Here is a 27,424-nt window from a genome sequence, read left to right on the forward strand (position 1 = left end):
GTATTTTACTGCTCATTAGATCAACTTGAATATTTGCTGATTGGCCATCCTTTGCAGCCCAGATCCTTCACTATGCCACCGATGATGTCTAAAATCATAGTAAATGTATTTTTATATCGTTGTGGTTGTGATACGAATGAATGATTACCCAATGATTAAAACCGTACAAAGTATTTCACTATCTAATCTACAGAATATAGCACAAACTATCAGAAATTGAAAAAAAAACACTAATATAACGAAAGAACAAAGAAAAACAATGAATAGACAACATTTATTAATAGGAAGTAAATGAAGGGGAGAAAGAAGAAAAATAAAAGAGAGAAAGAAAAATAACAATTATACAATATTCAGTCTCTTTGTTCGGTTCAAGTATTCTAAAACGGCATACCGAGTCTCTTTAATAAACGAGATAGCATTGATATTAAAAATATTAGAGTAAGAAAACTTTTCTAATTAAAATTGTATCTCTGTTCTTTCATGTGGTTCTGGTATGATTTTTTACTTATAAGCAATTCGAATCTGATGAGATTAGTTTGATAGGATTAAAATCCATGTCTGATTAATTGCCGGAATTATGTTAAACTATTAAACTCGATAGAGAACACTATTGAGATTCAGGCAATGCATTTTATTTAAAACAAGGCTTTTACTATGTCAAGAAGTTTCCGCTGTAGGAAATGAGAAGTGGAAGTAGAATGTAATGTAGGTAACATTGACTTCTTTCCTTTTGTTTCTATCATTATGTTCTGGTCCAATTTCCTCACACTGTTGAGATTTAACCTATGGGATGTTTGGCGGTTTTTTTTTTATAAAAAAGAAATGGTACAATTGTGGGAGGATGTGGGATGGACCATGTCTGGTGAAAAATGATTTCCTTTTCTTGTGATATATTTTTTGACATTGAAACAAAAGAAGCTTGACTGCCAGTTTCTCATGTAACACAAATTAAATCATACATGAGAGGCGTTTATTCTATGAATTTTTTTCAGTTTTCTTTAGGAATAAGAATTGGACTATTAAAATACTTCACATAATATGTCATCATCTTAGAAATACTGCAGTTTCAACCTAGATCAGAGTATATTTCCAACTTCTGCTTTTTCAAAGATTTTTCGAAGATTTACTTACACCACTACATAGATGGGTGTGTTGTAATCCAACATTGATTATTTTTCTGGTTTTAAACGATAACTGCTTCTTTAGCTGTCAATCAAAATATAAAAATCGTTTTACCAGCTATGTAGCGAAGGAAAGAGGGTGCGTCGACTTTCAGAAATTACGTACACCGGGTGGCGCATGCCAAGCGTGGGGCAACTTTGTGGCACACGTGGCGTCTGAGGTGTACACCGGATGGCGAAATATGGGTGCCCTTCGCAAAGAACATGAGGTCAGGTTCAGACCCATACCGTTCTTCAGAAGCTATAAGGTATTATATTTCCTGTGATTTCTCTTAATTTTTCTACAGTTTGTGGTATTTATATATTTCCTCCCTCTTCTGAAATGAATTCTTGCTTACATACCTGATCAGGACAATGCAGGATTTTTTTTTCTTTTGTAACGATATTTGACATTTATTTCTTGGACAATAATAACAAAAGCGAGTATTAGAACTAACATTGACCTTGAAAAGAACACTGGATATTCTAAATGTCATATTCCTTTTAAGTGTCATCCCAAACCCTAATGTCCTCCTCCTCTAGTTACGTCTAGAGTCTGTAGCAAAAGCAGCCAGTCAACAATGACAATGGACGAGATCTGAATCACCATTTCTCAATTATTATTAATCTCTTGTAACTGATCCCAAAAGCGAAATTCTTCTTACACCACTACATCGATGGGTGTTTTGCAATCCGACATTAACTATTTTTCTGGTTGTAAACAATAACTGCTTCTTTAGCAGTCATTCAAACTTGAGGGATTTCTTAATTTTAGGCTACAACTCAGAAATGGGAAGAAGCTCGGTCGCTGGCTGAACAGGCACGTGTAACTTTAGAACATGAGCGACGTGAGCGTTCTGCTGTCCAAATGGAACTTGATCGGACGTCACATCGAGTTGCTGCAATGTTGGATTCCATGGAAGGTGTGGAGAAAGGTAAAATTATGTCAGAATAGGTGCTATTCCGGATGCACACTTGCGCAACTAATGCTAAAGTCACTGGCTTTTTTTGCAAAGGATTACAACAATTCAAAAATCTTAAAAAAGAGAAGCAAAAGTTTAGTTGACGCGGAGCGCCACGTCATACTATTTTTGTTTCATAGTCCTTGAAAAATAAGTTTACAAATATTATTCTAAAAGAAAAAAAAAATCCCGTGCAGCGTATGTCAGTTCAGAATCGCTAAAGTTATTATGTAAACTGGAAAAATATTTATGATGACTGAGCAATAGTTTTAATGTTTTAGTTCAAACATGAAAAATACCTGTAAATTTAAAATTAGTTGGATTTTTCGTTACATAATGTCAATAATAAGGGCCAAAAAGCGACAATTTGCATTTATCATAAATGACGAATCTTCGGACCATCTGAACTATCAAACGTGATTGGACCGAAAGAACGGTCCGAACATAATAAATTAACGGTCCTGACCTGGACTACCAATCGGGCAGCTAAAGCAAATGGCATTGCTAAATCGTCTGAAGAAATCGAAAAAACGAGAATTTTAGCGTGTCAAAAATGAAAATGAAGAGCTAAGATACGAGCGGTTAGAAGGTATGCGAAAACGAAAATAAAGCGTGTCAAAATGAAAATTAAGAGCAAGTATTTTGTTTTAAATTAATTTTACGATTGATACTTATAATATACTAGCTGTTGGGGTGGCGCTTCGCGCCACCCCAACACCTAGTTGGTGGGGGCGCTTCGCGCCCCCCCCAAGCCCCCCCGTGCGCGTAAGTCGTTACGCGCCATATTAGTTACGCGCCATTGTAGTTGTGTCCCTATGTCCCACCTGTGAATATAGATAGATAGATAGATAGATATATATATATATATATATATATATATATATATATATATATATATATATATATATATATATATATATATATATATATATATATATCTATATATATATATACAGGGAGTATAAATGACGACCAGGACATAAGTAAAAAAAAAAAACTATCTATATATATAAAAATAAGTTGTCTGTGGATCTGTGGATCGTGGATCAGGTGACGTCACCTGAAAAAACTGGATCAGGTGACGTCAAAACTGAAAAAACTAAAAAAAGGCAAAAACTACAAAAAAAACTAAAAACTAATAAAAAAAATAAAAAAGCTAAAAAACTAAAAAAACTAAAAAAAGGCAAAAACTACAAAAAAAACTAAAAACTAATAAAAAAGCTAAAAAACTAAAAAAAATAAAAAAGCTAAAAAACTAAAAAAACTAAAAAAACTAAAAAAAGGTAAAAAACTAAAAAAACTAAAAACTAAAAAAAACTAAAAAAAAGGAAAAAACTGAAAAATAAGCTAAAATAAAGGTAAAAACCAATAAAAAACTAAAAAAAAAACTGAAAAAACTAAAAAAAGGCAAAAACTACAAAAAAACTAAAAACTAATAAAAAAACTAAAAAACCTAAAAAACTAAAAAAAGGTAAAAAACTAAAAAAAATAAAAAATAAAAAAAAACTAAAAAGAAAAAACTGAAAAATAAGCTAACATAAAGGTAAAAACCAATAAAAAACTAAAAAGAAAAAAAGGAAAAAACTAAAAAAAATTTTCATCTAAAAAACTAAAAAAAACTAAAAAAGGTAAAAACTAAAAGAACTAAAAAATAAAAAAATAAATGACGACACTCAAAGAGAAAGCGACCAGGACAAAAGGAATGTTCGATTAGCAATCAACAAAGCACCGGGACACAGGGAGTATAAATGACGACCAGGACATAAGTAAAAAAAAAAAATTAACAAAACTAAAAAGAAGGTAAAAACTACAAAAAAACTAAAAAGAAAAAAAAACTAAAAACTAATAAAAAAACTAAAAAATCTAAAAATCTAAATAAACTAAAAAAGAAAAAAAAAGGAAAAAAATAAAGGAGAAAAACAAAACTAAAAAACGAATGTATATACAGACCGGTACACCGGGATACAAATGACGACCGGGACACAGGGAATATAAATGACGACCGGGACACAGGGACACAACTACAACGGGGACACCGGGGGAAACAGGGGGATATAAATGACGACCGGGACAAAAAAACTAAAAAGAAAAAAAAACTAAAAACTAATAAAAAAATAATCATTAGAATCATGAGGTATAGATCTGAATACAGATTGTTTTCCCATGGACCATTATATGTTGCATGTTCAAGAGTCGGTAAACCTGACAATCTATTTATATGCAAAGACAATGGGACAGCAAAGAATGTTGTATATTCGCAAGTTTTACGTAGTTAAAACCATATATATATATCTATCTATATTCACAGGTGGGACATAGGGACACAACTACAATGGCGCGTAACTATTATGGCGCGTAACGACTTACGCGCGCGGGGGGGCTTGGGGGGGCGCGAAGCGCCCCCACCAACTAGGTGTTGGGGTGGCGCGAAGCGCCACCCCAACAGCTAGTATATATATATGTTTTTAACTACGTAAAACTTGCGAATATACAACATTCTTTGCTGTCCCATTGTCTGTGCATATAAATAGATTGTCAGGTTTACCGACTCTTGAACATGCAACATATAATGGTCCATGGGAAAACAATCCGTATTCAGATCTATACCTCATGATTCTAATGATTGCCCTTGAGCTTTGTTGATGGTGATTGCTAATCGACCATTCCCTGAGTCGCCATCGTCATTTATATATCCCCCTGTGCACCCCGGCGTCCCCTTTGTAGTTATGTCCCTGTGTCCCGGTCGTCATTTATATTCCCTGTGTCCTGGTCGTCATTTGTGTCCCGGTGTTCCAGTCTGTGATTTCTCTTTGAGTGTCCCGGGCGTCATTTATATTCCTTGTGTCCCGGTGTCCCGGTCGTCATTTATATCCCCCTGTGCCCCCCGGCGTCCCAATTGTAGTTGTGTCCCTGTGTCCCGGTCGTCATTTATATTCCCTGTGTCCCGGTCGTCATTTGTATCCCGGTGTCCCGGTCTGTATATACATGCGTTTTTTAGTTTTGTTTTTCTCCTTTATTTTTTTCCTTTTTTCTTTTTTTCTTTTTTAGTTTATTTAGATTTTTAGATTTTTTAGTTTTTTTATTAGTTTTTAGTTTTTTTGTAGTTTTTACCATTTTTTTAGTTTTTTTAGTTTTTTTTTTTTACTTATGTCCTGGTCGTCATTTATACTCCCTGTGTCCCGGTCGTCATTTGTGTCTCGGTGCTTTGTTGATTGCTAATTTATATTATATTTATATTTATATTTTTTATATTTATTAATGTTTTTTTTAGTTTTCTTTTTCTCTTATTTTTCAGTTTTTTCCTTTTTTTTAGTTTTTTCTTTTTTAGTTTTTAGTTTTTTTTTGTTTTTTACCTTTTTTTAGTTTTTTTAGTTTTTTTAGTTTTTTAGCTTTTTTAGTTTTTTTATTAGTTTTTAGTTTTTTTTTAGTTTTTGCCTTTTTTTAGTTTTTTCAGTTTTTTTTAGTTTTTAGTTTTTTACCTTTTTTAGTTTTTTTTAGTTTTTTAGCTTTTTTAGTTTTTTTTCTTTTTAGTTTTTTTTGTAGTTTTTACCTTTTTTAGTTTTTTTTCTTCTTTTGTATTAGTGTGAAATAATTCAGACGTCATATGCGGACAAACACGACGTCACTCGACAGACAGACAGACAGACATAACCCACAAACAACTTATTTTTATATATATTTATTCATATTTTTTTAGTTTTCTTTTTCTCTTTTATTTTTCAGTTTTTTCCTTTTTTTTAGTTTTTTTCTTTTTTAGTTTTTTACCTTTTTTTAGTTTTTTTTTAGTTTTTTTAGTTTTTTAGCTTTTTTAGTTTTTTTATTAGTTTTTATTTTTTTTTGTAGTTTTTGCCTTTTTTTATTTTTTTCAGTTTTTTTTTGTTATTAGATTTTTACCTTTTTTTAGTTTTTTTTAGTTTTTTAGCTTTTTTAGTTTTTTTTTCTTTTTAGTTTTTTTTGTAGTTTTTACCTTTTTTAGTTTTTTTTCTTCTTTTGTATTAGTGTGAAATAATTCAGACGTCATATGCGGACAAACATGACGTCACCTGATCCACAGATCCACAGATCCACACACAGACAACTTATTTTTATATATATAGATAATAACATCATTGACATTTTATATCACGAGAACGATCTAAGTAGGTCAGGACTTAAAACGAAAATTATTGTTTTTCCCAGGGTTATTGTAACGAACCTGTGGTGACGTTGTGACATCAAGAAGAGATGACGTCATGGCACTAAGAAAAGGCTGAAATATTCTGTGGTTAGAAGACAAGCGACAGAGACACAGGGATTGTTTGAATAGAAATTACAGACCGGGACACCGGGACACAAATGACGACCGGGACACTGGGATACAGGGAATATATATGACGACCGGGACACTCAAAGAGAAATTACAAACTGGGACACCAGGACACAAATGACGACCGGGACACAGGGAATATAAATGCTATTTATATGCACAGACAATGGGACAGCGAAGAATGTTGTATATTCGCATCTTTTACGTAGTTAAAAATATATATTAATATCTATCTCTATTCACAGGTGGAACACAGGGACACAGCTATAATGGCGCGTAACTAATATGGCGCGTAACGACTTACGCGCGCGGGGGGCTTGGGGGGGAGCGCGAAGCGCCACCCCAACAGCTATATATATATATATATATATATATATATATATATATATATATATATATATATATATATATATATATATATATATATATATATATATATATATATATATATATATATATATATATATATATATATATATATATATATATATATATATATATATATATATATATATATATATATATATATATATATATATATATATAAATAAGTTGTCTGTGTGTGTGTCTGTCGAGTGACGTCATGTTTGTGTGTCGACTGACGTCATGTTTGTCGACTGACGAAATTACAGACCGGGACATCGGGACACAAATGACGACCGGGACATCTATATATATAAAAATAAGTTGTCTGTGTGTCGATTGACGTCGTTTGTGTGTCGACTGACGTCATGTTTGTTGATTGACGAAATTACACATCGGGACACAAATGACGACCGGTGTTCAAGAGTCGGTAAACCTGACAATCTATTTATATGCACAGACAATGGGACAGCCAAGAATTTTGTACATTCGCAAGTTTTACGTAGTTAAATATATATATATATATATATATATATATATATATATATATGTATATGTATATATATATATAATAAATATAATAAACATTATATGTAATAAAATATAATACAACATTAACAAACAAAGAAAAACAGATGGACAAAATTTCAAAATTAGGGAATTATTGGCCAAATCACAAAAACCCTCCAATATTGGGGATGTATCCCCATCCTCCCGCTTGGAATACTTATAAGGTAAACTTACCTTATTATGTTTATTTTTAAAATATTCAATAGAGATTCCCTGTCGGGGAAATAAGATGAAGAAGACAAGGTAGATTTTTGACATTTTGGCATCGACATAAGCTTTTCAGTGCTGACGTTTTGCCTCTATTTATATTAGTACTTTTTTTTTGTAAAATTTTATGTCTGCCAAACCGAAAAGTTTTTTATATTTGACATTTCTTGGCAAGAATTTTGACTTAAATTCATTCATGCGTAAATTCCCCGATATTAGATGAATCCATAATATGAAAGTCACCGTTGATTATGATTGTAGAAATATGCCATAAAACAGTCGATAACAGCATTTCAAGGAAGTATAAATTTCCCAAGTTCGTCTGAACTTGCAAGACAATGTGTGTGTCTGGCGGACCCTTGGGGACGTATGTAGCTACTGAGATGTCCTGACCCAAACAGTTTTCTGGGTACGCGCCCATTTCATCTATCGCTCGTATATATTCTAGCACGATTATGTCCATAGGTGTATATATATCTGAATTTTTAGAGAAAATATTAGATGATGATTCCGAGGGTGGAATCTACGCCAGAAAGGTCGGTTCTCGGCCGAATTTCTATGCAACGCGAGAGTTTACCTGTTAAATAAAGATCCTCGTAGGGGATATGGAATTCCTCAGCCAAAGCCTGATGGAAGGCCCGGGGGTCAGTTGGGAAAAAATTACATTTAGACATTAGGCTTTCGAGGAGGGATATGAAAATCGGCCCCATTTGTCAAGTTTCGAAGCATGCCCCATTGAGTCTATAATGCCTTACATTTACTGATTACAATCATGTGTGTCAATGGATCCTTGTTTTTATATACTCTTTTGATTGTATTGTTTGTACTAGGTGTTTCGATTTGTGTGTAAGGTAACAACCCCTGTCAGGTTCGTATTTCACCAAGTTACCAATGTTGGAAAATTCCATCAAATTGTACTCCTTTTTGGGGGGAATCCAGTTCCTATTTTTGAAATAGCACCAATTTTTCTCAATTTTGTTCAGTGAAAATACCAAAACAAGCCGTTTTTCTACAAAAAGACCAAGGAAGGTACTTTTCAATATCTAGTAGAGGGCGCCCCTCCGCTCCCCCTATCTCCCGGTATGTCTATTTAGATTTCATCCTCATAAGAGAGTATCCCTTTTTTAATGATTGTCACCTGAAAGTATCTACTTCGGTTGGTTGTTGCAGTTTTGACAAATTCTTCCCAATCCCTGCCTCCCCGAAATTAAATTGTTTTTATGAGCCACCTTTTAATCGGTTTTACATCCTCCAACACAAATGAATATCCATCTTTAATATTAGATACACACACAGTAAATCTATAACAGGAATTTAAGGGCAAATCTCTCCCTCCTCAAAAGAAAAAGTAACAGGTGAACCATACAGACGTTGGCAGCTATTGAGAAAATCTTAAAAGATTCTTTAGTTTTTTGGTGGGGGGGGGAATCCTCTTGAACTTGCCTGCTTAATAGTTTTAAATATGTGTCGCTAGAAAACGTATCTCTTTCAAGAGGGTAAGAAAAATTTTACTTCCTCGCGGGTCAGCTAAGCCTCTCGTCATGCCACGGCCAGGATGCAATAAAAGTAAGGTAATCAAGCAACAAATGAATTACTGCGAACGTGTTTCTTTTCATTGCTATCGATTTGTCTTTTTTTTCTTTTTCTGTGATTTTCTATTTTGTTGCGGAAGTAAAGACAATATGTCACGAATTTTAGTGGTTTTAAATGGGTAAAAAATACATTATCTGTTTCTATGTATTTGTGGCTCATAAATTTATGCTGTGTTTTATTACTCTCTTAAAACGTGAACCAAATTATATATTTTGTCAATAAAGTTGAATTTTTAAAGAAAATACTAAAGAAGAGATAAGTGTATTAACATAAAGCATTTTTCAGCAAACACGAAGGAACTCGAGATCAAGATCCATCTAGACTTTGATGGTTTTTGTCCATCCTTACAATGTATTATATAATAAAAACTTCTCTTATTGAAAAAAAATCACTATTAAATTCCAAGAAAGCAACGTTTCAACCTACACTTGATACGCAAATGTTGTCAAGGAATAAAACTTACAGTGAGACTAAAGTAGTATAGGCTACTTTCAGGGAGTTGTCGAAATTCAAAATTAGTGCCCCAGTAGGACTGCAGTATTTTTAACTTCCTACCTCTCCTCTTTCTGCACAATTTATGATTAGATCTCAAGAAAGTGTGCAGTTGTGCGGCACAGACCCAGAATAAGAGGGTGTGTGTGTGGAGGGGGCAGATTTGATGAAGTCCCTGTGACTCAATTAAAAGTTTTGTTTTATCTTTTAATGAAATAATGAATTAAGGTCTCAAACTTTAAAGAACACATTGTTTAGGTAAAGAAAAAGAGGTTGAATGTAAGTAGTTTCCGAAAGGTAGCTAGTTAAAAGTTTGCATAAGGGTTGACGAATTAACTCATTGTAGGGCCAAGTCGTATCCTTTTGTCGGCTCTGGTGTTCCATCAAGAAAACCTTGAGATCAGCACTGCCGGTATACAAACACAGTTACAAAATAAATTCTTAAGAACAATATGCTTCCTTAATATTGGAAATGCATTAAAGATAATGAACATAACCGAACACCAGCGTTTCAGGTGTTCAGATGGAACACCACCTGAAATCTTGGTCTTTATTAAAGGGAACAAAATGTATAATTAAAAGCCGTAGTGTTTCATTCCCAGCTTTTACGGTGTATCTTTACACAAATTAGTTTATTGTTAAAAAAAATCAATTAATTAAAATCAAGTAGTTGTGGGCATCGAACCATGGCTAATTGTAGAAAAAGCTAAGACAGCCAAAGGCAAACAAAATGTATAATTAAAAGCCGTAGTGTTTTATTCCCAGCTTTTACGGTGTATCTTTACACAAATTAGTTTATTGTTAAAAAAATCAATTAATTAAAATCAAGTAGTTGTGGACATCGAGCCATGGCTAATTGTAGAAAAAGCCAAGACAGCCAAAGCCAAACAAAACGTATAATTAAAAGCCGTAGTGTTTCATTCCCAGCTTTTACGGTGTATCTTTACGTAAAGTAGTTAATTATCGAAAAAATCAATTAATTAAAATCAAGTAGTTGTGGGCATCCAGCCATGGCTATTTGTGGAAAAAGCCAAGACAGCCAAAGCCAAACAAAATGTATAATTAAAAGCAGGAGTATTTCATTCTCTGCTTTTACTGTGTATGTTCTCATTTTTAAGAAAAGCGACTTAAAACTTTTAAAAAGAGGTTCATGTATGGTTGATTTGCGACTGGATTGAGGGGAGGGTAACATATGAGTATTGCCATTCCTAGGAAAGTGGAAATATTCTTATAGATTTTTTTTTAGCATTGCAATAAAATTGACGGTTCAACCCTTTTACAACTTATCTCAAGGGAATGGAGATAGCCTATTTTTATCACAATTAAATATGTTGACATGATTATAATGGTGTCTGATAAACGTCTGTACGTGGTACGCGGAGGAGGACTAGAAAGCCATGTGTTCGTTTTTAAGTATTTTCGCTCGGAAAGTTTTAAGTGCCCTGACTTTGGGTCTGTCTCATCTTGGGAAGAAGGGAATCGTTTCTGTAGTTTGTAAGCTACTGAGGGATGAAGAAAAATCTTTTCGTTCTAAACTTGCATTCTTTTTGTGTGTGTTTTTTTTTTTTTTTTTTTTTTGTTCATTAGCCAATGTACATAGATTTGTGAAATCATACGAAAACTAGGTTTGTAAATTGGGTTTATAGGAATATCTTCAGGATCTCTGTTAAAGCAAGATCATTACGTAGGTAAGGCCGTATCTAGAAGGGCTAGAGGGTTTGACCCCCCCCCCCGAAATGTTTGTTCGGCTCATACAAACTTAACAAAAATGAACAGAAACCAATTTTGATGCGTTTTTATTTTTTGTAACCCCCTCCCCTCGAAAAATATCCTGGGTACGGCTGTGTATGTAGGTTTTTTTTTTATATCTACACTCAAGTGCCATCCTGTCAGTTTCTCCATAGGAAAAAATCTGGACTGACGATAAAGTACTTGGATTCATATCTATCACATCGTTTCTGCGAATTTTTTTTTTATATTTCGCTTAGCAACTAGATACCCAAGGGACATAGAATTCTGTTTATGTCACACTTAATGTGTGCAAAATGTCAAACTTCAATAGTAGTTCTGACGTGGTCATTCAAAATATTCTGACTTTTTTGTTACTCCAGGTTTAATGCAGTAGCATCATAGCAAGCTTTTCAGCAAGTCCAGTTTGTTTTTCGCTCTGTATCTACTTCGGTTCTCCAGATCCTTGTTTTGTCCAAAATTTGTTATATTCTCTTTTTCCCATGTTATAAATTGGTGGAAACATACGGGTGGTGGGGGCAACTCCGGTGCCAAAACCAAGTTGTGTTTCTTTTTCCGAACGTTGTAGAGCGGAACCGTAAGTTTCAGAGGGGGGGGGGGCCTCTCACGAGCTTTGCTTGGTGGGATTGGTGCCTGCCCCTTCATATTCCATGCCTATTGGTAGGAAATGAAACTTAGTTACGAATTCCTACATGCTTGAGAAAACTCTTTATGTACAAACAACTGGTAGCTAATAACATCCGAAAATCCAAGAGGAACGTTTCATTTTTTCTGTCCTCATGTAGATTTCATTTGATATAACATAACGCCTATTGAACTAATATACTCTGTGGAAATCCATGAGCTGAAACTGGGCTTGTCTCTAGTGTAAAATTTAATATATATATATATATATATATATATATATATATATATATATATATATATATATATTTTGTGCTTTTGAATCGTAAATTAAAAAGTAAGGATGCACTATTGTGTAGCTTTTAGGTAAATCTTTGAAACGTGTGTATCATGTGGCTATCCTAAGTATCAGCTAATCACTCATTTGTTCTCTTTTGTTATAATGCTCTTAATAATAAAGCTCTTAAACGAATAGTTCATCACCTCAGTCGATAATTTTATGGTACAATCTTTTAAAAGAAAATGATTAGGGATGGAGTGCCTATTTTTGCCCTCCAACCTTTTTATGTCTGCGTTGGTGTCAGGAGGCCTTTCCACAATTCTGATTTGATGGTAAAATCTATGTTGATTTTCATGAAGAATTAGTTATGGATAAAAATAAAGTTATAATAAAAATATGACAAAAAATATATCTTATGAAAAGATCAATTTTGATTTGCTCCATCTTGTCCAGTTTCACTGGAATATTTGGTTTGAAGGGTCCAAAATATTGTCTCTTCTGGAGCATTACCTAAAAAAAAAACAATTTGATGAATAGATGAAATATTAGAAGAAATATTTTATATTTTGAGTAAGTATGTAAGTACGTTTGACGACGGGGGGGGGGCAGCTCTCGTTCTATAGTAGAAATAGTAGTTTTAACGTGAAATATTCTTTTCTAAATAACAAATCACTCTGAGAAGAGTTAGTTAATCAAAAGAATGGGGTTTCTAAGGAGAGTGAAGGTTTGAAGCTTTGAAGCTTTATAGGAGCGATTGCCTATCTCATACTTAGGAAATGTATTTTATTGCCTAAAATAAAAACATCCAAATGAGCCTTTATTTCCAAAGTACTGTTATGCAAGATTTAACTTTAAATGCAAGATGTTGATGAAGGGGGTGGAGAGGAGGGGTAGCCCAATCGCTGGTGGGCTGCCCAAAATGTTTTATTAAAACGAATAGAAACTGATTATAGAGAACCTAATATGTTATTTGCAAATGCCCTGTAAGTTGTTTTTTATGCAATGTCACACGTAACTTCTTGTTTTACTTTAAGTTCAATGTGGCCCTTGACCCATTTCTTTCTTTTAAGAGTTTGCCTGTCGAGGTGAAAGTCTTGTTCACTTAGAAAACCATTTGCAACTTTCAACTCAGACAATATGTAGGCTACAAGCTGAGCTTGATTCTGCAGAGTCTATTATTGGTGCACAACAGCGAGAACTTGACAGAAGCTTAGCTGCCCAAAAAACGCTTCTCCAGCAACTGCAGGAAACAGAAGCGGAAGCAAGGGAGTTGCAAGAATTCCTTCAAGCGGAAAAAGCAACCATGGGTGACTCCCTTAGAGAAGCCGAGAATATGGTCTGTATTATACCAAGTTTCTGTAATTTTATTTACAATGTAATTAATTATAATCTCTTGGTGTAAGATCAGACAAAAATATCGAAGAAGCAGCAGAAGAAGAAAAAAATCACAAAATGTAGTTTAATATACAAACCTAAATGACCTCCTTTAAAAGGTTTTCTGAAGCTAAACTTTTGAAACTTGGCAAAGAATGATCGGATTCTGTAGTTTTTAGAGAAGGGGTCAATCCGAAAGCACTGATAAATAAAGTGAGGTAAAACATGGCGGTTCATTGAAACGAAAAAAAATAATTAAAACCCATAACTGCCCCCCAAACCCGGGGGCGGGGTTGTAACTTATGCCTCAGAAGCATATAAAGTTATTACGGAAAAGGCGGTCGCACAAACTTCAGAGGGCACTCTAATGATTAGAAATTGGAAGTTCTAGTTTTTTTTAAGAGTCAAAGGTGATACGATTTCAACTAGCCTCCCCCCACCAATCCCAATGTCATAAGGCTCCATTTTTTGTTCTTCAGAGGCACTTCATACGTAAGGAGTGGTGTTATAAACTTTTGAGGGGGCTCATTCAATTGGATATAATAATTCCCAGTGCCCTTTTTAAGAGTCAAACGTGATTGGAGGGCATCAAGCCCTCCTCCCCCCTTTCCACGCCATCTTTTCCCCAAACGTATCCTATCAAAATTTTTAGATGGCCATTACGTCCGAAATAGTCAAAAGGTGAAGTAATTAAAATAATTATTCCTCGGGGATTGACTAAATATATTTTTCAAAACTTAGTAGGAGCATGACTAATCTTTATTTCTTCAATGATAATAACCAAAAAAAGCATTTTTTGTCAATGTAAGTACCTCCCTGAAAAGGCATTTTTCTAATATAATGGGAGGGTTTGATAATTCATTACATTTTGTAAAAAAAAAAATACAAAATGTAATTCAATATACAAAGCTAAATGACCTCCTTTAAAATGTTTTTTGAAGCTAAACTTTTGAAACTTGGCAAAGAGTGATCAGATTCTATAGTTTTTAGAGAAACTAAAACCTCCCAAAGGGGTAAGGGGTCACTCCCAAAGCTGTTAAACACGCGTATAAAATCCTGATAATTTATTAGTATTCACATTAATAAATTGTTTAGAATTGGAAACAGATTAACTAGAAAGTATTACTTTCAGTTTTATAATCAATAAACAATTTTTTTGTGACTATAATATCTTCATAATGAAGAAAAACTGTCAAGTTTTATAACTGATGGCTCTAAATCCTGTTATAACTGACCTATAATAAACGGGCTTTAAAAAAAGAATGTTTATACTTTCAGTATTTTGCTAAGACAAAATTTTTAGCCCCAATATTATAGTTTATATGCCCTGCTTGTTGTCCAAAATCTGAATCTACTAATTAAAACATATAATGAGTATGTGTCCGTAATTTAGCAAAGAAAATTGCTCGAAAAAATCGCTACTTGCACGAGAGTTGCGTTTCTCGTTGTACATACAGTCAGTATTCTCGACTATATGACGACGAATTTTACACGTAGCTTTGGTTAGTCAACCCCGTTTCGTCTCACCGCTGATGACCGAATGAATTTCGTATTCGGCTTAAGAAGCAAAATATTTTTTCTCGGTTCTTATAAAGCTAGTATGAGAAGACAGAGCTTCCATTGGCGAAAAGACAAACAACTTTTTAATCGTTTTCGCAAAACAACTTTTTAATCGCTTTTGCGAAACAACTTTAATTTTATTTTATTTGCTACAGAAAGTAAAACCATTAAGGTATTGAACATCTGGGTATTTGTAGCGTCATTCATATAAAAAATGTTTTTTCCAAAATTAAGGCCCCAAACGAATTTTTTCATAATTCATGACCGATCTCACACCGGAAAACGAACAGTTGTCTTGTTACAGACAATATCATTAACGAACGTAAATTTTATATTCGTACATATGGTCCCTTGGTATAAAATTTATTGTTTTAGTTTTTCTGCAGCAGTACTTTGTATTTAAAGCGAAGCAACTAAGAGTCCGATACTCACTTTACAGCTATCAAACGATAATGTCTTTCTCTAATAGCTTGAAATCAACTGATATGTCAAAAAACAAACCGCTTTTGAAAACTTTCCCCACTTATGTTCAAGGCTTTCAACATTTTGGGGTCTATAATTTCAGTCAGTGGATGATTTACGAATGATAGTTGAGGGGCTGGGAGGTCATAAAAGAATTCTCCCAAGGTCACGACCTATCTAGATTGTTACCTCCGGGAAATGGTAGAATGCAAATTTTCGGAAAAGTTAAAGCGTGGTTTCCAAGAAATAGTTCCAACTATAAGAAAGAAGCAGGTCGATGAGGCTTTCTTCCTCTCCTTCCCCCAAAAAAAAACAATAATCGCTCGTTTAATATATTAAGATACTTAACTATTTTTTCTCTTCTTTACCTGTTTAAGGTCCGACAAGGTTCGTTTCGCGTATAGAAATAAAACAATGACACGGAATAACGATTTGGATTTGATGGCTAAATTCTGTCGTACTGAGGGCCAAGATTTGGATTCCATTGTTGCACTATAATTTGAAAAGAAATGTTACTCTCAAGATTTACCTTGGCAAAGATTTCTGTTTATCAGTTGTAGAGGCTTAGCTGGATAAATATATATGATTGAAGTCTCTAGGTGAAACAATGCCATCGAGTGACAGATTTAATGTCCCCATGGCGTAAATTAAATGATAAAAATCTGGAGAAATATGTGTTTTCTCGTCATCAAGTCAATGTTAGTCGATTAACACCAGACATTGACGGGTTCGAAAAGTAACTTTCGTAGCAAGAGTAGTAGAAACAGTGTAGGGCAAGGGAGAACTATCCCTCGAAGACCAAAGCTATATGGAATCTTCTAAAATCTTGTAATACGATGCTCGTGCAATTTGTAATAAGATAAAGTATATGTCTACACAAATACACATGCACACATAGACACATACATACATATATATATATATATATATATATATATATATATATATATATATATATATATATATATATATATATATATATATATATATATATATATATATATATATATATATATATATATATATATATATATATATATATATATATATATATATATATATATATATATATATATATATATATATATATATATATATATATATATATATATATATATATATACCATTACTAAATTTCACTGCTCTTTATTTTTTGTGCTTAAATGTATCTTCGTGTTAATGTTTGATCTTTGAGTACCATGAATCTGTACTCTATACAACGCGAATAATGTGCTTTTCACTTACTTAATCGCTCACATAATAATAGAAATTGAATTTACCTAATTGTATATACCTTTATTCTTCATTATATATACTGCACTCAACTATATTCCATTTGGAGCCCACAATTTTTGCGTAGAAGTTCTAAAATAAATCAAATTGAAAGAGCTATGTCTTATTTGAATGTACAGAGTGATTAATGAATCATTCCCTATTTAAAAATTCTTTAGTGTATCTTTGAACCGGCATTTTTGCAAAAGAACTGAAAGGAAAAGAAGGCGCGGACGAGAAAGCTTGTAGTCCGAGTCCGCTGCATCACACGAGTTCGGTCGCACATTTTCAAGTCTCACAGTAATGGCATCAAATAATTTACGAACTCTTACAAGATGGACGGTGTCTTTTAATCGTTAATCCAATTATATGAAAGGCTTATGTTTTGCAGAATAATTTGCTCCTTACCCAACCCCAAATAAATAAATTTTTAAACCAGGACTTAAACCCGGCCATTCTATTGAATTACTTAGACCAAATCAATTCCCAAGAAAATGTTTACAAATAATTATAGAAAAATGTAGTGGGCCCTATCTTGCATACAAATCAACCCTTGAAAGAGAGAGAGAGAGAGAGGGAGAGAGAGAGAGAGAGAGAGAAGAGTACTCTAGGCTTCTTGTGTTTCAACCAAATTATCAAAGAATAGTAATCAAACAGTTCGCGGTAACGAACTGTAGTAAGGAGCGACCCGGCTCAATAGTAACCAAAACACTTAAAAAACAGAATTTTGATACCAATAGCTAAATCAAAAAAATTGCATTTAAATGCTGATTTTAAATATATAAGTTTCATCAAGTTTCATCAGAATCTTAACGAAAATCACACCATCACATTCAGCGTATCAGAGACCCTACTGTAGAATTTTCAAGCTCCTATCTACAAAAATATGGAATTTTGAATTTTTTGCGGAGTTTTTTACTGTTTTAAAAAGTAGAGTTGAGAATAAAGTGTCAAACTTTAGCGTAAAGAGCGGGCGTTGAGGAGGGAGCAGCCCCTTTCATATACGAAGTAATTTCTGTTCGTTTTAAGTTTTAATGTCGCTCCTTACTTTCAGTTAAAAAAAACTTGTTTTTTTTTTAAATTAGGTATTAGAGTTAGCTATGTAATTACTCCGGTGATTACTGTTTTTGTGATCAAATGTCTTGAAACTGGAGAAGTAATTTAAGTTTTTGTAAAGTAAAGTGAAGAGAATATAAGGTTGGACTTTTCCTCTTTTGGGTAGCCCATGTGTTTTATTAGTTACTGAATTGTTGCTGATAGCAAGAATTATTAAAGCCTATAAAAAAAACAGACATAATCCTATTAAAAACGAAAATGAACTCGTTCAAATTTTACACAAGCTATGTCTACTAATATTCCTCCGCATAAGAGGGAATATTTAACCTCAAATGAAGTTTCTAAGATTTTTTTATTCCTTAAGGTGGATCTCCGAGGTTTGAAGCAAATTCTATTTCCTATAGCATTGAATACGCAACGAGATTTTCTCCTTTCTCATTGGCTTAATTGCTCTCTTGAGGGTTGTACCAGAATATTTAAATACTGTTGAATATTACGACCGGATTTAAAGGGAATTTAAATTTTTTTTCACATGTCTAATTGGTAACAGCTGACCATTGAAATTTGGTTGGTTACAAGTCAGATAACAGTTTAGCATTTGAATTTTCACAATGGGCAGAAAAAAATAAGAACAAATAAAGGATGGGAAAACCTGAGACATTGGTAAGTTCTATTCCAACGTTATTGTAGATTATATTACTTTTATTCATGTACAAGTTACATTTTCAAACAGTTCGTGGTAACGAACTGTAGTAAGGAGCGAAGGGGCTCAATAGTAACCAAAACTCTAAAAACGAAGTTTTGATACAAATAGTTACATCAAAAGAATAGCATTTTAATGCTGATTTTAAATATATAAGTTTCATCAAGTTTAGTCTTACTGGTCAAAAGTTACGAGCCTGAGAAAATGTGCCTTATTTTAGAAAATAGGCGGAAATACCCTCTAAAAGTCACATAATCTTAACAAAATCGCACCATCAGAGTCAGCGTATCCGAGAACCCTACTGTAGAAGTTTCAAGCCCCTATCATAAAAAAGGTGGAATTTTGTATTTTTGCCAGAAGACAGATAACGGGTGCGTATTTTTTGTTTTTTCTTTGTTGTTTTTTTCCTCAGGGGTGATTGTATCGACCTAGTTGTCCTAGGATGTCGCAAGAGGGTTCATTCTAACGTAAATTAAAAGTTCTAGTGTCCTTTTTAAGTGACCGAAAAACTGGAGGGCACCGAGGCCCCCTCCAACGCACATTTTTCTGCAAGGTCACCGGATCAAAATTTTGAGATAACCATTCTATTTAACTCAGTCAAAAACCTAATAAATATGTCTTTGGGGATGACTAAATCCACCTCAGTTCCCGGGGGAGGGGCGGCAACTTATAAACTTAGACCATTGTTTACACATAGTAGTTGTTAATTATGAAGTGTACAGACGTTTTCAGGGGGACTTTTTTGTGTTGGGGTTTGGATGGGTCGGGGGGGCAGGTTACGTGGGAGGATCTTTCCATGGAGGAATTTTTCATGAGGGAAGCGAATTTCCATGAAGGGGTCGCAGGATTTTCTAGCATCATTTATAAAAAGACAATGAGAAAATATTTTTTTTCAACTGGAAGTAACGATCAACATTAAAACTTAAAACGAGCATAAAATATTACTTTACCGACATTCTTGTTGAAAGTTTTCGCCAAAGTGAAGCCATGCATAGCCTTCAGTATTTACAATACATCGGAAACGGCGATTCTAGTGTTTTTTACAAGCTAAGACAAAGTGTTCCATACGGATCATATATCCAAAAAGAAGAATGTGCGAATCACGTGACCAAGAACTATACAAAATACCTCCATAATGTTGTGAAGACAAAAAAAGGGATGCACAGCAAATTTCTTTCAAATGACATAATTCTAAAGCTAACCAAAAATCTACGAGGTGCAATAAAAAAGAACTCGGCTGATGGTGGGTCTGCCGAAAATCTAAGACAACTCTTACGAAGAGGCCCAGAGCATGTGTTTGGTAATCATAAACAGTGTGATTCTGGCTGTGCCAAAAAGAATGGGGTCTTAGAAACTGTGGAGAACCGCTATAATAACCTTCCGAAAACTATTTTGGAGGATGTAAAAGCTGGCGTGGAAAATATTTGTAAAACAGCGGACTTATTAAGAAACGATGCAACGACCAATCTTGCCGAGAATTATATGTCTGTTGCAGTGAAATTCGTCGGCGGAAAACAAATAAGTCGCTCAAAACGTTGGTCACACCATGCTAGGATAAGTGGAGCAAGCCTATCCTACTCCTTGGGCCCGAAATGGCAATCTTCTACATGGAAAAAAACATTTGGCTACAGTCCTTGCAAAATAACAAAAGAATACACGGTGAAAACTTCTAATCTTCGGAAACGGACAAAAACAAATAAGAAAAGATATTACGCAACCATGGGTGGGAGATTTCTGGCCAAAAAGAAAGAGAATCAGAGTTTGCCTAAAGGCGATCAAAATTACGGACCAAATTGCAACAAGCCTGATATGAATCCAGAGGAATTTGAAATCGCAAAGGCTGATTATGTTGCAAAAAATATGAATCTGGATGGAGCCAAACTGCAGGAGATCTACGTAAACACAAAGGGGCAAAATGATAACTGGATATTTGAGAGGAACAAAAGGATTACTGCCACTTATTTTCATAGAATAGCTTCTCGAAAAAAAATACTCCAACCACACCCATAGTCAAGAATATCCGAATTAATTCTAATTTCAAATCTATTCCAATGCTTAGGGAAATTCTACTGGAGGCTATTGCACTGACGGCGTACGAGCAGAGAGAGGGAGTATCATTAATAAAAGGAGATCAAATGGGACTACTCATTCATCCAAATATCCAGTTTCTTGGAGCTTGATGGTCGCTTAGAAAACGGCACACCAGTTGAAGTGAAGACTGTCCATAATATTCCCAAAGGAATGACCATAAGGGAAGTGGCATCCCAAAAAGGATTGGTAAAGAACTTTTTCCTATGGTCACACAATTCAAAATTGGAGTTAAAGAAAAATCACAAATACTATGCTCAAATTCAAGGTCAGCTAGAAATCACCAATCAAGAAGAATGTCACTTGGTGGTATATCACCATGAGCATGATGTGGAAATTTTAACTATTCCGAGATCAAAAGAGTATTTTTTGTTTATATTACCAAAGCTTCAGGAGTTTTGGAGCGATTGTTTACTTACGGAGATATTAGACTCGCGATTGATTAGGAACATGCCACTTAGAGAGCCTGCCTTAGTCCGGGCTGCAGCAAATCGCGGAATGAAACGGACTTTGGAGCCAGAAGACAGTGGATGTGAGAAAATTACTTGGTCCGACACTGAAAGTGAATATTGAAAGTGGATTTTTCATTGACATGTGAAGAGCATTGACATGCGAATAGTATAGAGATTGTTTAGGGGTCATAATGTATTAGTAGCAGTATTATTAACCTTAACCTATTAGGGTTGTTTGAATAGTAGACTATTATTGGTTAACTATTAGTGTTGGTGAATAGCATATAAATATTAGTAAGTAAATTCTATTTGAGAAATTTCAGCATTCTGTCGAAGTCCAAACCATGTTGATAAATAAACTCTAATTACGTTGAGACTTAGTTGCTACTTTAGGCACTTCCAGGTAAGCTAGGACAGCTAAATTTGGCAGGCGTATCAGGGAGCGGACCAGATTAAATTGGAAATAGTCATTTTCCCGATCTGACCATCTGGAGGGGGTGGGGGCCGGTTAATTCGGAAAAATAATATTTTTTCGGGGGCCGGTAATATTTCAGAAAAATTTCGGTTAATAGAAAAATGAAATATTTTTAACTTACGAACGGGTGACGGGATCTTAACAAAATTTGATGTTTGGAAAAATGTTGCATCTCAGAGCTCTTATTTCAAATCCCAACTGGATCCGGTGACATTGGGGGAATTGAGGGGGGAACCTAAAATCTTGGAAAACGCTTAGAGTCGAGGGATCAGGATGAAACCTGATGGGAAAAGTAAGCACAAGACCTAGATAGGCGATTGACCTAACTAGAACGGATCCGCTCTCTTTGGGGGAGTTGGGGGGGGGTTAATTCTGAAAAAATAGAAAAATGAGGTATTTTTAACTTAGGAAAGAGTCATCAGACCCCAATGAAATTTGATGTTTGGAAGGATATCGTGTCTCATAGCTCTTATTTTAAATTCCGACCGGATTCGGTGACATTGGGGGAGAGATGGGAGGGGGAGCCTAAAATCATGGAAAACGCTTAGAGTGGAGGGATCGGGATGAAACCTGGTGGTAAAAATAATCGTAAGTCCTAGATATGAGATTGACATAACTGGAACGGATCTGCTGTCTTCGGGGGAGTTGGGAGGAGGATTGTTAATTCTGAAAAATTAAAAAAATAAGGTATTTTCGAGTGACGAAGGAGAGATTGGATCTTATAGAAATTTGATATTTGGAAGGATATCACGTCTCAGAGCTCTTATTTTAAATCCCGACCGGATCCGGTGAAGAGGAAGTTGGGGGGGACCTAAAATCTTGGAAAATGCTTAGAGTACAGGGGTCGGGATGAAACTTGGTGATGAAACTAAGTACAAGTCCTAGAAACGGGATTGACATAACTGGAACAGATCTGTTCTCTTTGGGGGAGTTGGGGAGGGAGGGTTAATTTTAAAAAATAGAAAAAATTAGGTATTTTAACTTATGAAAGAGTGATCGTACCTTTATGAAATTTCATATTTAGAAGGACCTCGAAACTCAGATCTCTCATTTTAAATCCCTACCAGATTCAGTGTCATTAGGGTGGGGACCGGCATTACTGGTACGGATCCGTTCTCTTTGAAGGAGCTAGAAGTTGTTAATTTGGAAAAATTAGAAAAATTGAGGTGTTTTTAACTTAAGAATGGGTGACCAGACCTTAATAAAATTTTATAATTAGAAGAAACTCAGGTTTCAGAGTCCCGATCCACTCTTCTTTCAAATCCCGACCAGATGTTTTGACATTGGGGGGGAATTGGAGGGGGAAACTGGAAATCTTGGAAAACGCTTATAAACGGCGTAGATACGTAATTGCCGTAACTGGACTAGATCCGTTTTCTTTGGGGGAGTTAGGTGGTGTGGTTCAGTGCTTTGGTGAGTTAAGTGCTTCTGGACGTGCTAGGACGATAAAAATTGGTAGGCATGTCAGGGAGCTGCACTAATTGACTTGTTACAGTTGTTTTCCCCGATTCGACCATCTGGAGGGCTGAAGGGAGAGGAAAAATTTGAAAAATTGAGGTATTTTTAACTTACGAGTGGATGATCGGATCTTAATGAATTCTGATATTTAGAAGTACCTTGCTCTACTTATTTGGAAGTACCTTGTACCTACCAAAGCTCTTATTTTAAATCCCGGCCAGCATTAAGCCTCTGATTTTCCATTTAAAGCAATCTATTGATTCTTAGAATTTTGCTAGAGCTCCTATCATATGAGCTCTTGGCTCTTCTTGACCTTGTCACAAGTGCCGTATGAGCTTTTAGCTCCTGTTTTTGATGAATAGTATATAAATATAAGTAATTTCAAAAATTTATTAAATACCCTTAAGGGGTTTCCTTCCTCCCTTACCTGTATTTATGACCCCAGGGCAAGGGTGCCTAATGTTTATTATGTACCTTCAGGAACATATCACTTTAAATGACATTAATTTAATAAGTATATGCATTACTCCGTAAAGCAAAGTATATGATTACCCCGGTTCCAAACCGGGGTAATCAGTCAATTATGAACGAGCTTATAAATCATCAACTATATGAGATGATCGGGAAAAACCAAAATATTCTAAGATACGGCACTATTAGGAATAAAATGAGATCCCGTGGAACTAAAATGGACGAATATCCGACGAATACAACTTTAGGTTTAAAAAAATAATGTTCGTATATTTTATAGGCCTACAATCGGCGTTTCTTTACTTTTAAAGGCCAATAATGTCTAAAATAATGTGTTTTAAAGAATAACATTCTTTTTAAAAATAATATTCATGCATTTTATAGGCCTACAATCGATGTTTCTTTACTTTTAAAGGCCAATAATGTTTAAAATAATGTGTTTTTAAGAATAATGTTCTTTTTAAAAATAATGTTCATACATTTTATAGGCCTACAATCAGTGTTTCTTTACTTTTAAAGGCTAATAATGTTTAAAATAATGTGTTTTTAAGAATAATCTTCTTTTTTAAAAATAATGTTCATACATTTTATAGGTTTACAATCGGTGTTTCTTTACTTTTAAAGGCCAATAATGTTTAAAATGATGTGTTTTTAAGAATAATATTCTTTTTAAAAATAATGTTCATACATTTTATAGGCCTACAATCGGTGTTTCTTTACTTGTAAAGCCAAACTGTTATCTGCTTTGTAACCTAACAAATTCCAATTCGTATGGTGTTAAAATGATATTGCCTCAAGGTGTTGTTGCCAATTATACATGTTTTCAACTTCCTTTTAAATCTGGTCTTAATGCTAAGGAGATGTCAACATTCTTAATGATATTCTGGCAAACCCCTCAAGGAGTGCTTAAGCCAATGAGAAAGGAGGAAATCTTGAATACTAAGAATTATTGCTAAAAATCATCTGTTATAACTACAAACTTAACAATCTTTGGGATTATTTGTCGGTATAAGATCTACAAAACGACACAAAAATCAAGGCTATATGATTAGTACAACCCTTTTAAACAGTAAAGGAAGAATATCTTAAATGACAAATTTTAAAGGAAACTGATGATAATAGAAAGAAAATTCACGGCAAAAATTTTTTTAATCTTGTGGCAAATGGAGAGGCTACTTTACAATTCTCTACGTCTTCTAAAAGTAATTTTATTGCTACTTTTAAAAATTAGAGGTGTCCCCACTAATTAATTTTTTATGAAGCTCTGAAGAAAAAAAATGCAAATTTGTTCGGCCTATTCATGTCAAAGCTTTCAATGAAGCCACAGTAATTTTTTCATCAAAGAATCTGCTCGTGTCTGTTGTTAATACGCATTTCACTGCTATAGGAAAATAGCATTGGCTTCAAACCTCGGAGATCCACCTTAAAACAATTGTCTAAATCGAAAAAAAACTGCTTTATTTTTTTTTCTGAATTTATAAATTAAGAGAAAAAATAACGTGTGCTACTCATTCAGATCAAAATAAGAAAAGAAGAAAAAAAAATCCGTTTAAGTTATTTAAAACAAACGTGTACATTCATTGCAAATGGTTTGTTTCTGGAAGAATTTCAGAACGAAACTTTTGTGACTTGTGTACCCTAAATGATAGGTTTTAAACAAAAACTCAGTTTTCCAATATAAGACTCTGACGCTTCCTTTCCATAACACATTCCAAAAGAACTTCAGGTGTGATTCGTAAAGTAAAGTCTTGGTTGGTATGGTGAGCCATTTCATCTGTTCGCGTCGACCGAATCATTTCCCAAGAAAATGTTCACGGACAAGATTAGCAAAATTAAGAAATGACCCGTCTAGATAGCGCTACTTTAGACTTCTTTACTATTGATTTATGTGTCTACCTGTAAACATTCATACACATATCGATGTTTATTGACAGATTCGTACATAACGACATGGTGAAGAACAGCTTGAATAAATTAAAGACCTCGTTGTTTATCGAAAGACCTTCTAGTGGTTCTAGTAGTTTCTAGAAATTTTTCGTGATTGCTAGTAGTTTCTGAATAAAGTAAGTGATTTTAATGCTTCGCTTAAAAAAATCCCCCCCCGCACCAAATTGGCTATGAAAATTGCTAATCAACCACTATCACCCATAATAATCTTTCTTTCAATGCTCATTTGTGAAAACGTATGAAATTAGAAACACTTTCAAAATAAGTCTTTCGAATTGGGTTAAAATTTCATTCTTTATTTTAATTTTCCCTACTGAATTATGGGGAAATCCTCCAAAATTTGTACGTTTTTCCTGGGAAAATATATTTATTATAAAACATAGTCCTTTGGAAACACTAGCTTCTTACAAAGGAAAAGATAATACGAATTTTGTATAAACAAATGGATTTTTTCTTTTCAGAGTGGATCTTTAAAAACACAGATATTTGACAGAGAAAAAAAGATCAGAGAATTGGAAGAGCAAGTCAGTTTTCTAACCAAAATATCTGAACAGCGAAGGTAAGAGGATAATTTCGTTATATCAATTCACAAGGCATTAACTAATGGGAGGAATACAAACATAAGAAAGTAGGAACTAAAAGAAGTAGGAGGAGTAATGCAAAAAGCTCAGAACAAATTTTTGTATAGGAGGAGAGGAACATATATAGCTGTGTTTATCTCTGTGACCTTTCTTCAGCAGTTGTAGAATTAACTTAGAAAAAAGTGATTCTGCGGTTAAGACATGTTTTATTTGCATAAAATACAATTGTGTGGCTCACCAATACTCAACTTGTCTTTTAAAATTAGGATACTAAGACCCACAAAAACACCAAATAAGAAGCTTTTTTTCAGAATCTAAGCGAAGAGTCTAGCCTTCCCTTCCCCCATTGATAACCCTAGGGGTATGTGGCTCTAGCCTTGGCGTGATTTTGAGGAAACTTAGTGCTATTGCTCTTGGAAAACGCATGAAACACAAGCCGAGCCTTTAGATGACAATACGTGTCTGCAAGTGCTATATAAACAAGAGGGGCTAATCCTGCTTTGTATTGCATGAAGTAGCATAGTGTTATAAATCAGTGAGGCGAAAATTCAACGGACTTCTTGGTCTAAATTGCCACATGTCTGGCTGCTGCATATGCGTCAATCTAGCCCTGACGGAAGTAGTCAATTAATGGACACAGCCAGGACTACGTAGGAGTTTAAATTGGTAAGGCTGCACAGAAAACTTTGAATTTGACTTGAACTCCTCAGATGATGTTTCAAAACGTTCGGGCGGAAAACGGTTGTCAGAAACGATGAATATCGCTGCACCACAAAGTATGACAAACTTCTAAATTGAATTTTGTTATCCTCTTAGGATACATGACTGGTTCCTAACCAGAGGGAATCCTCAGAGTTTTTACTCCTTGAAGAAATAGAAGGCACCGACAGTTGAATTGCATGTCTTTAAGCTAGACACAGTATTATATAAAATGCAATATTATAAGAAGATGGCATTATTTGGTAATAATTAAGCTCGTTTAACCGAAGAAGAGTTCTTCTTAATTTTTACTTAGGAAACTTGGGATCTCCTTCCTTCATTCCTCATCCACATTTATGAATACATGCTTACTACACCATATGAATACTAATATGGAAACTTTAACTCTATTCTTCTTCTTCTTTTAATCCCAGAAGGTTCTTTGTCTCTAAGTAGAAAATGGGCGGCTAGGATATTGATCGTTGCAATTTTCTAGTGTCAGTGCAGAGGTTTTTTGTGT

At 34.3% G+C, this 27,424-nt stretch overlaps 1 protein-coding gene across 1 annotated transcript in view; it reads left to right on the top strand.

Moving 5' to 3' along the window:
* Positions 1–27,424, top strand: part of LOC136039872 (polyamine-modulated factor 1-binding protein 1-like) — a 74,533-nt gene that overhangs the window by 29,803 nt on the left and 17,306 nt on the right. The window contains exons 3-5 of the mRNA XM_065723822.1: positions 1,936–2,095; positions 13,377–13,642; positions 26,086–26,183. Of these exons, the coding sequence (XP_065579894.1) occupies positions 1,936–2,095; positions 13,377–13,642; positions 26,086–26,183 (524 nt within the window). The remainder of the gene's footprint in view (positions 1–1,935; positions 2,096–13,376; positions 13,643–26,085; positions 26,184–27,424) is intronic.

The sequence above is a fragment of the Artemia franciscana genome, chromosome 20 (assembly GCF_032884065.1).
Source record: "Artemia franciscana chromosome 20, ASM3288406v1, whole genome shotgun sequence".
Classification (NCBI taxonomy): domain Eukaryota; kingdom Metazoa; phylum Arthropoda; class Branchiopoda; order Anostraca; family Artemiidae; genus Artemia; species Artemia franciscana.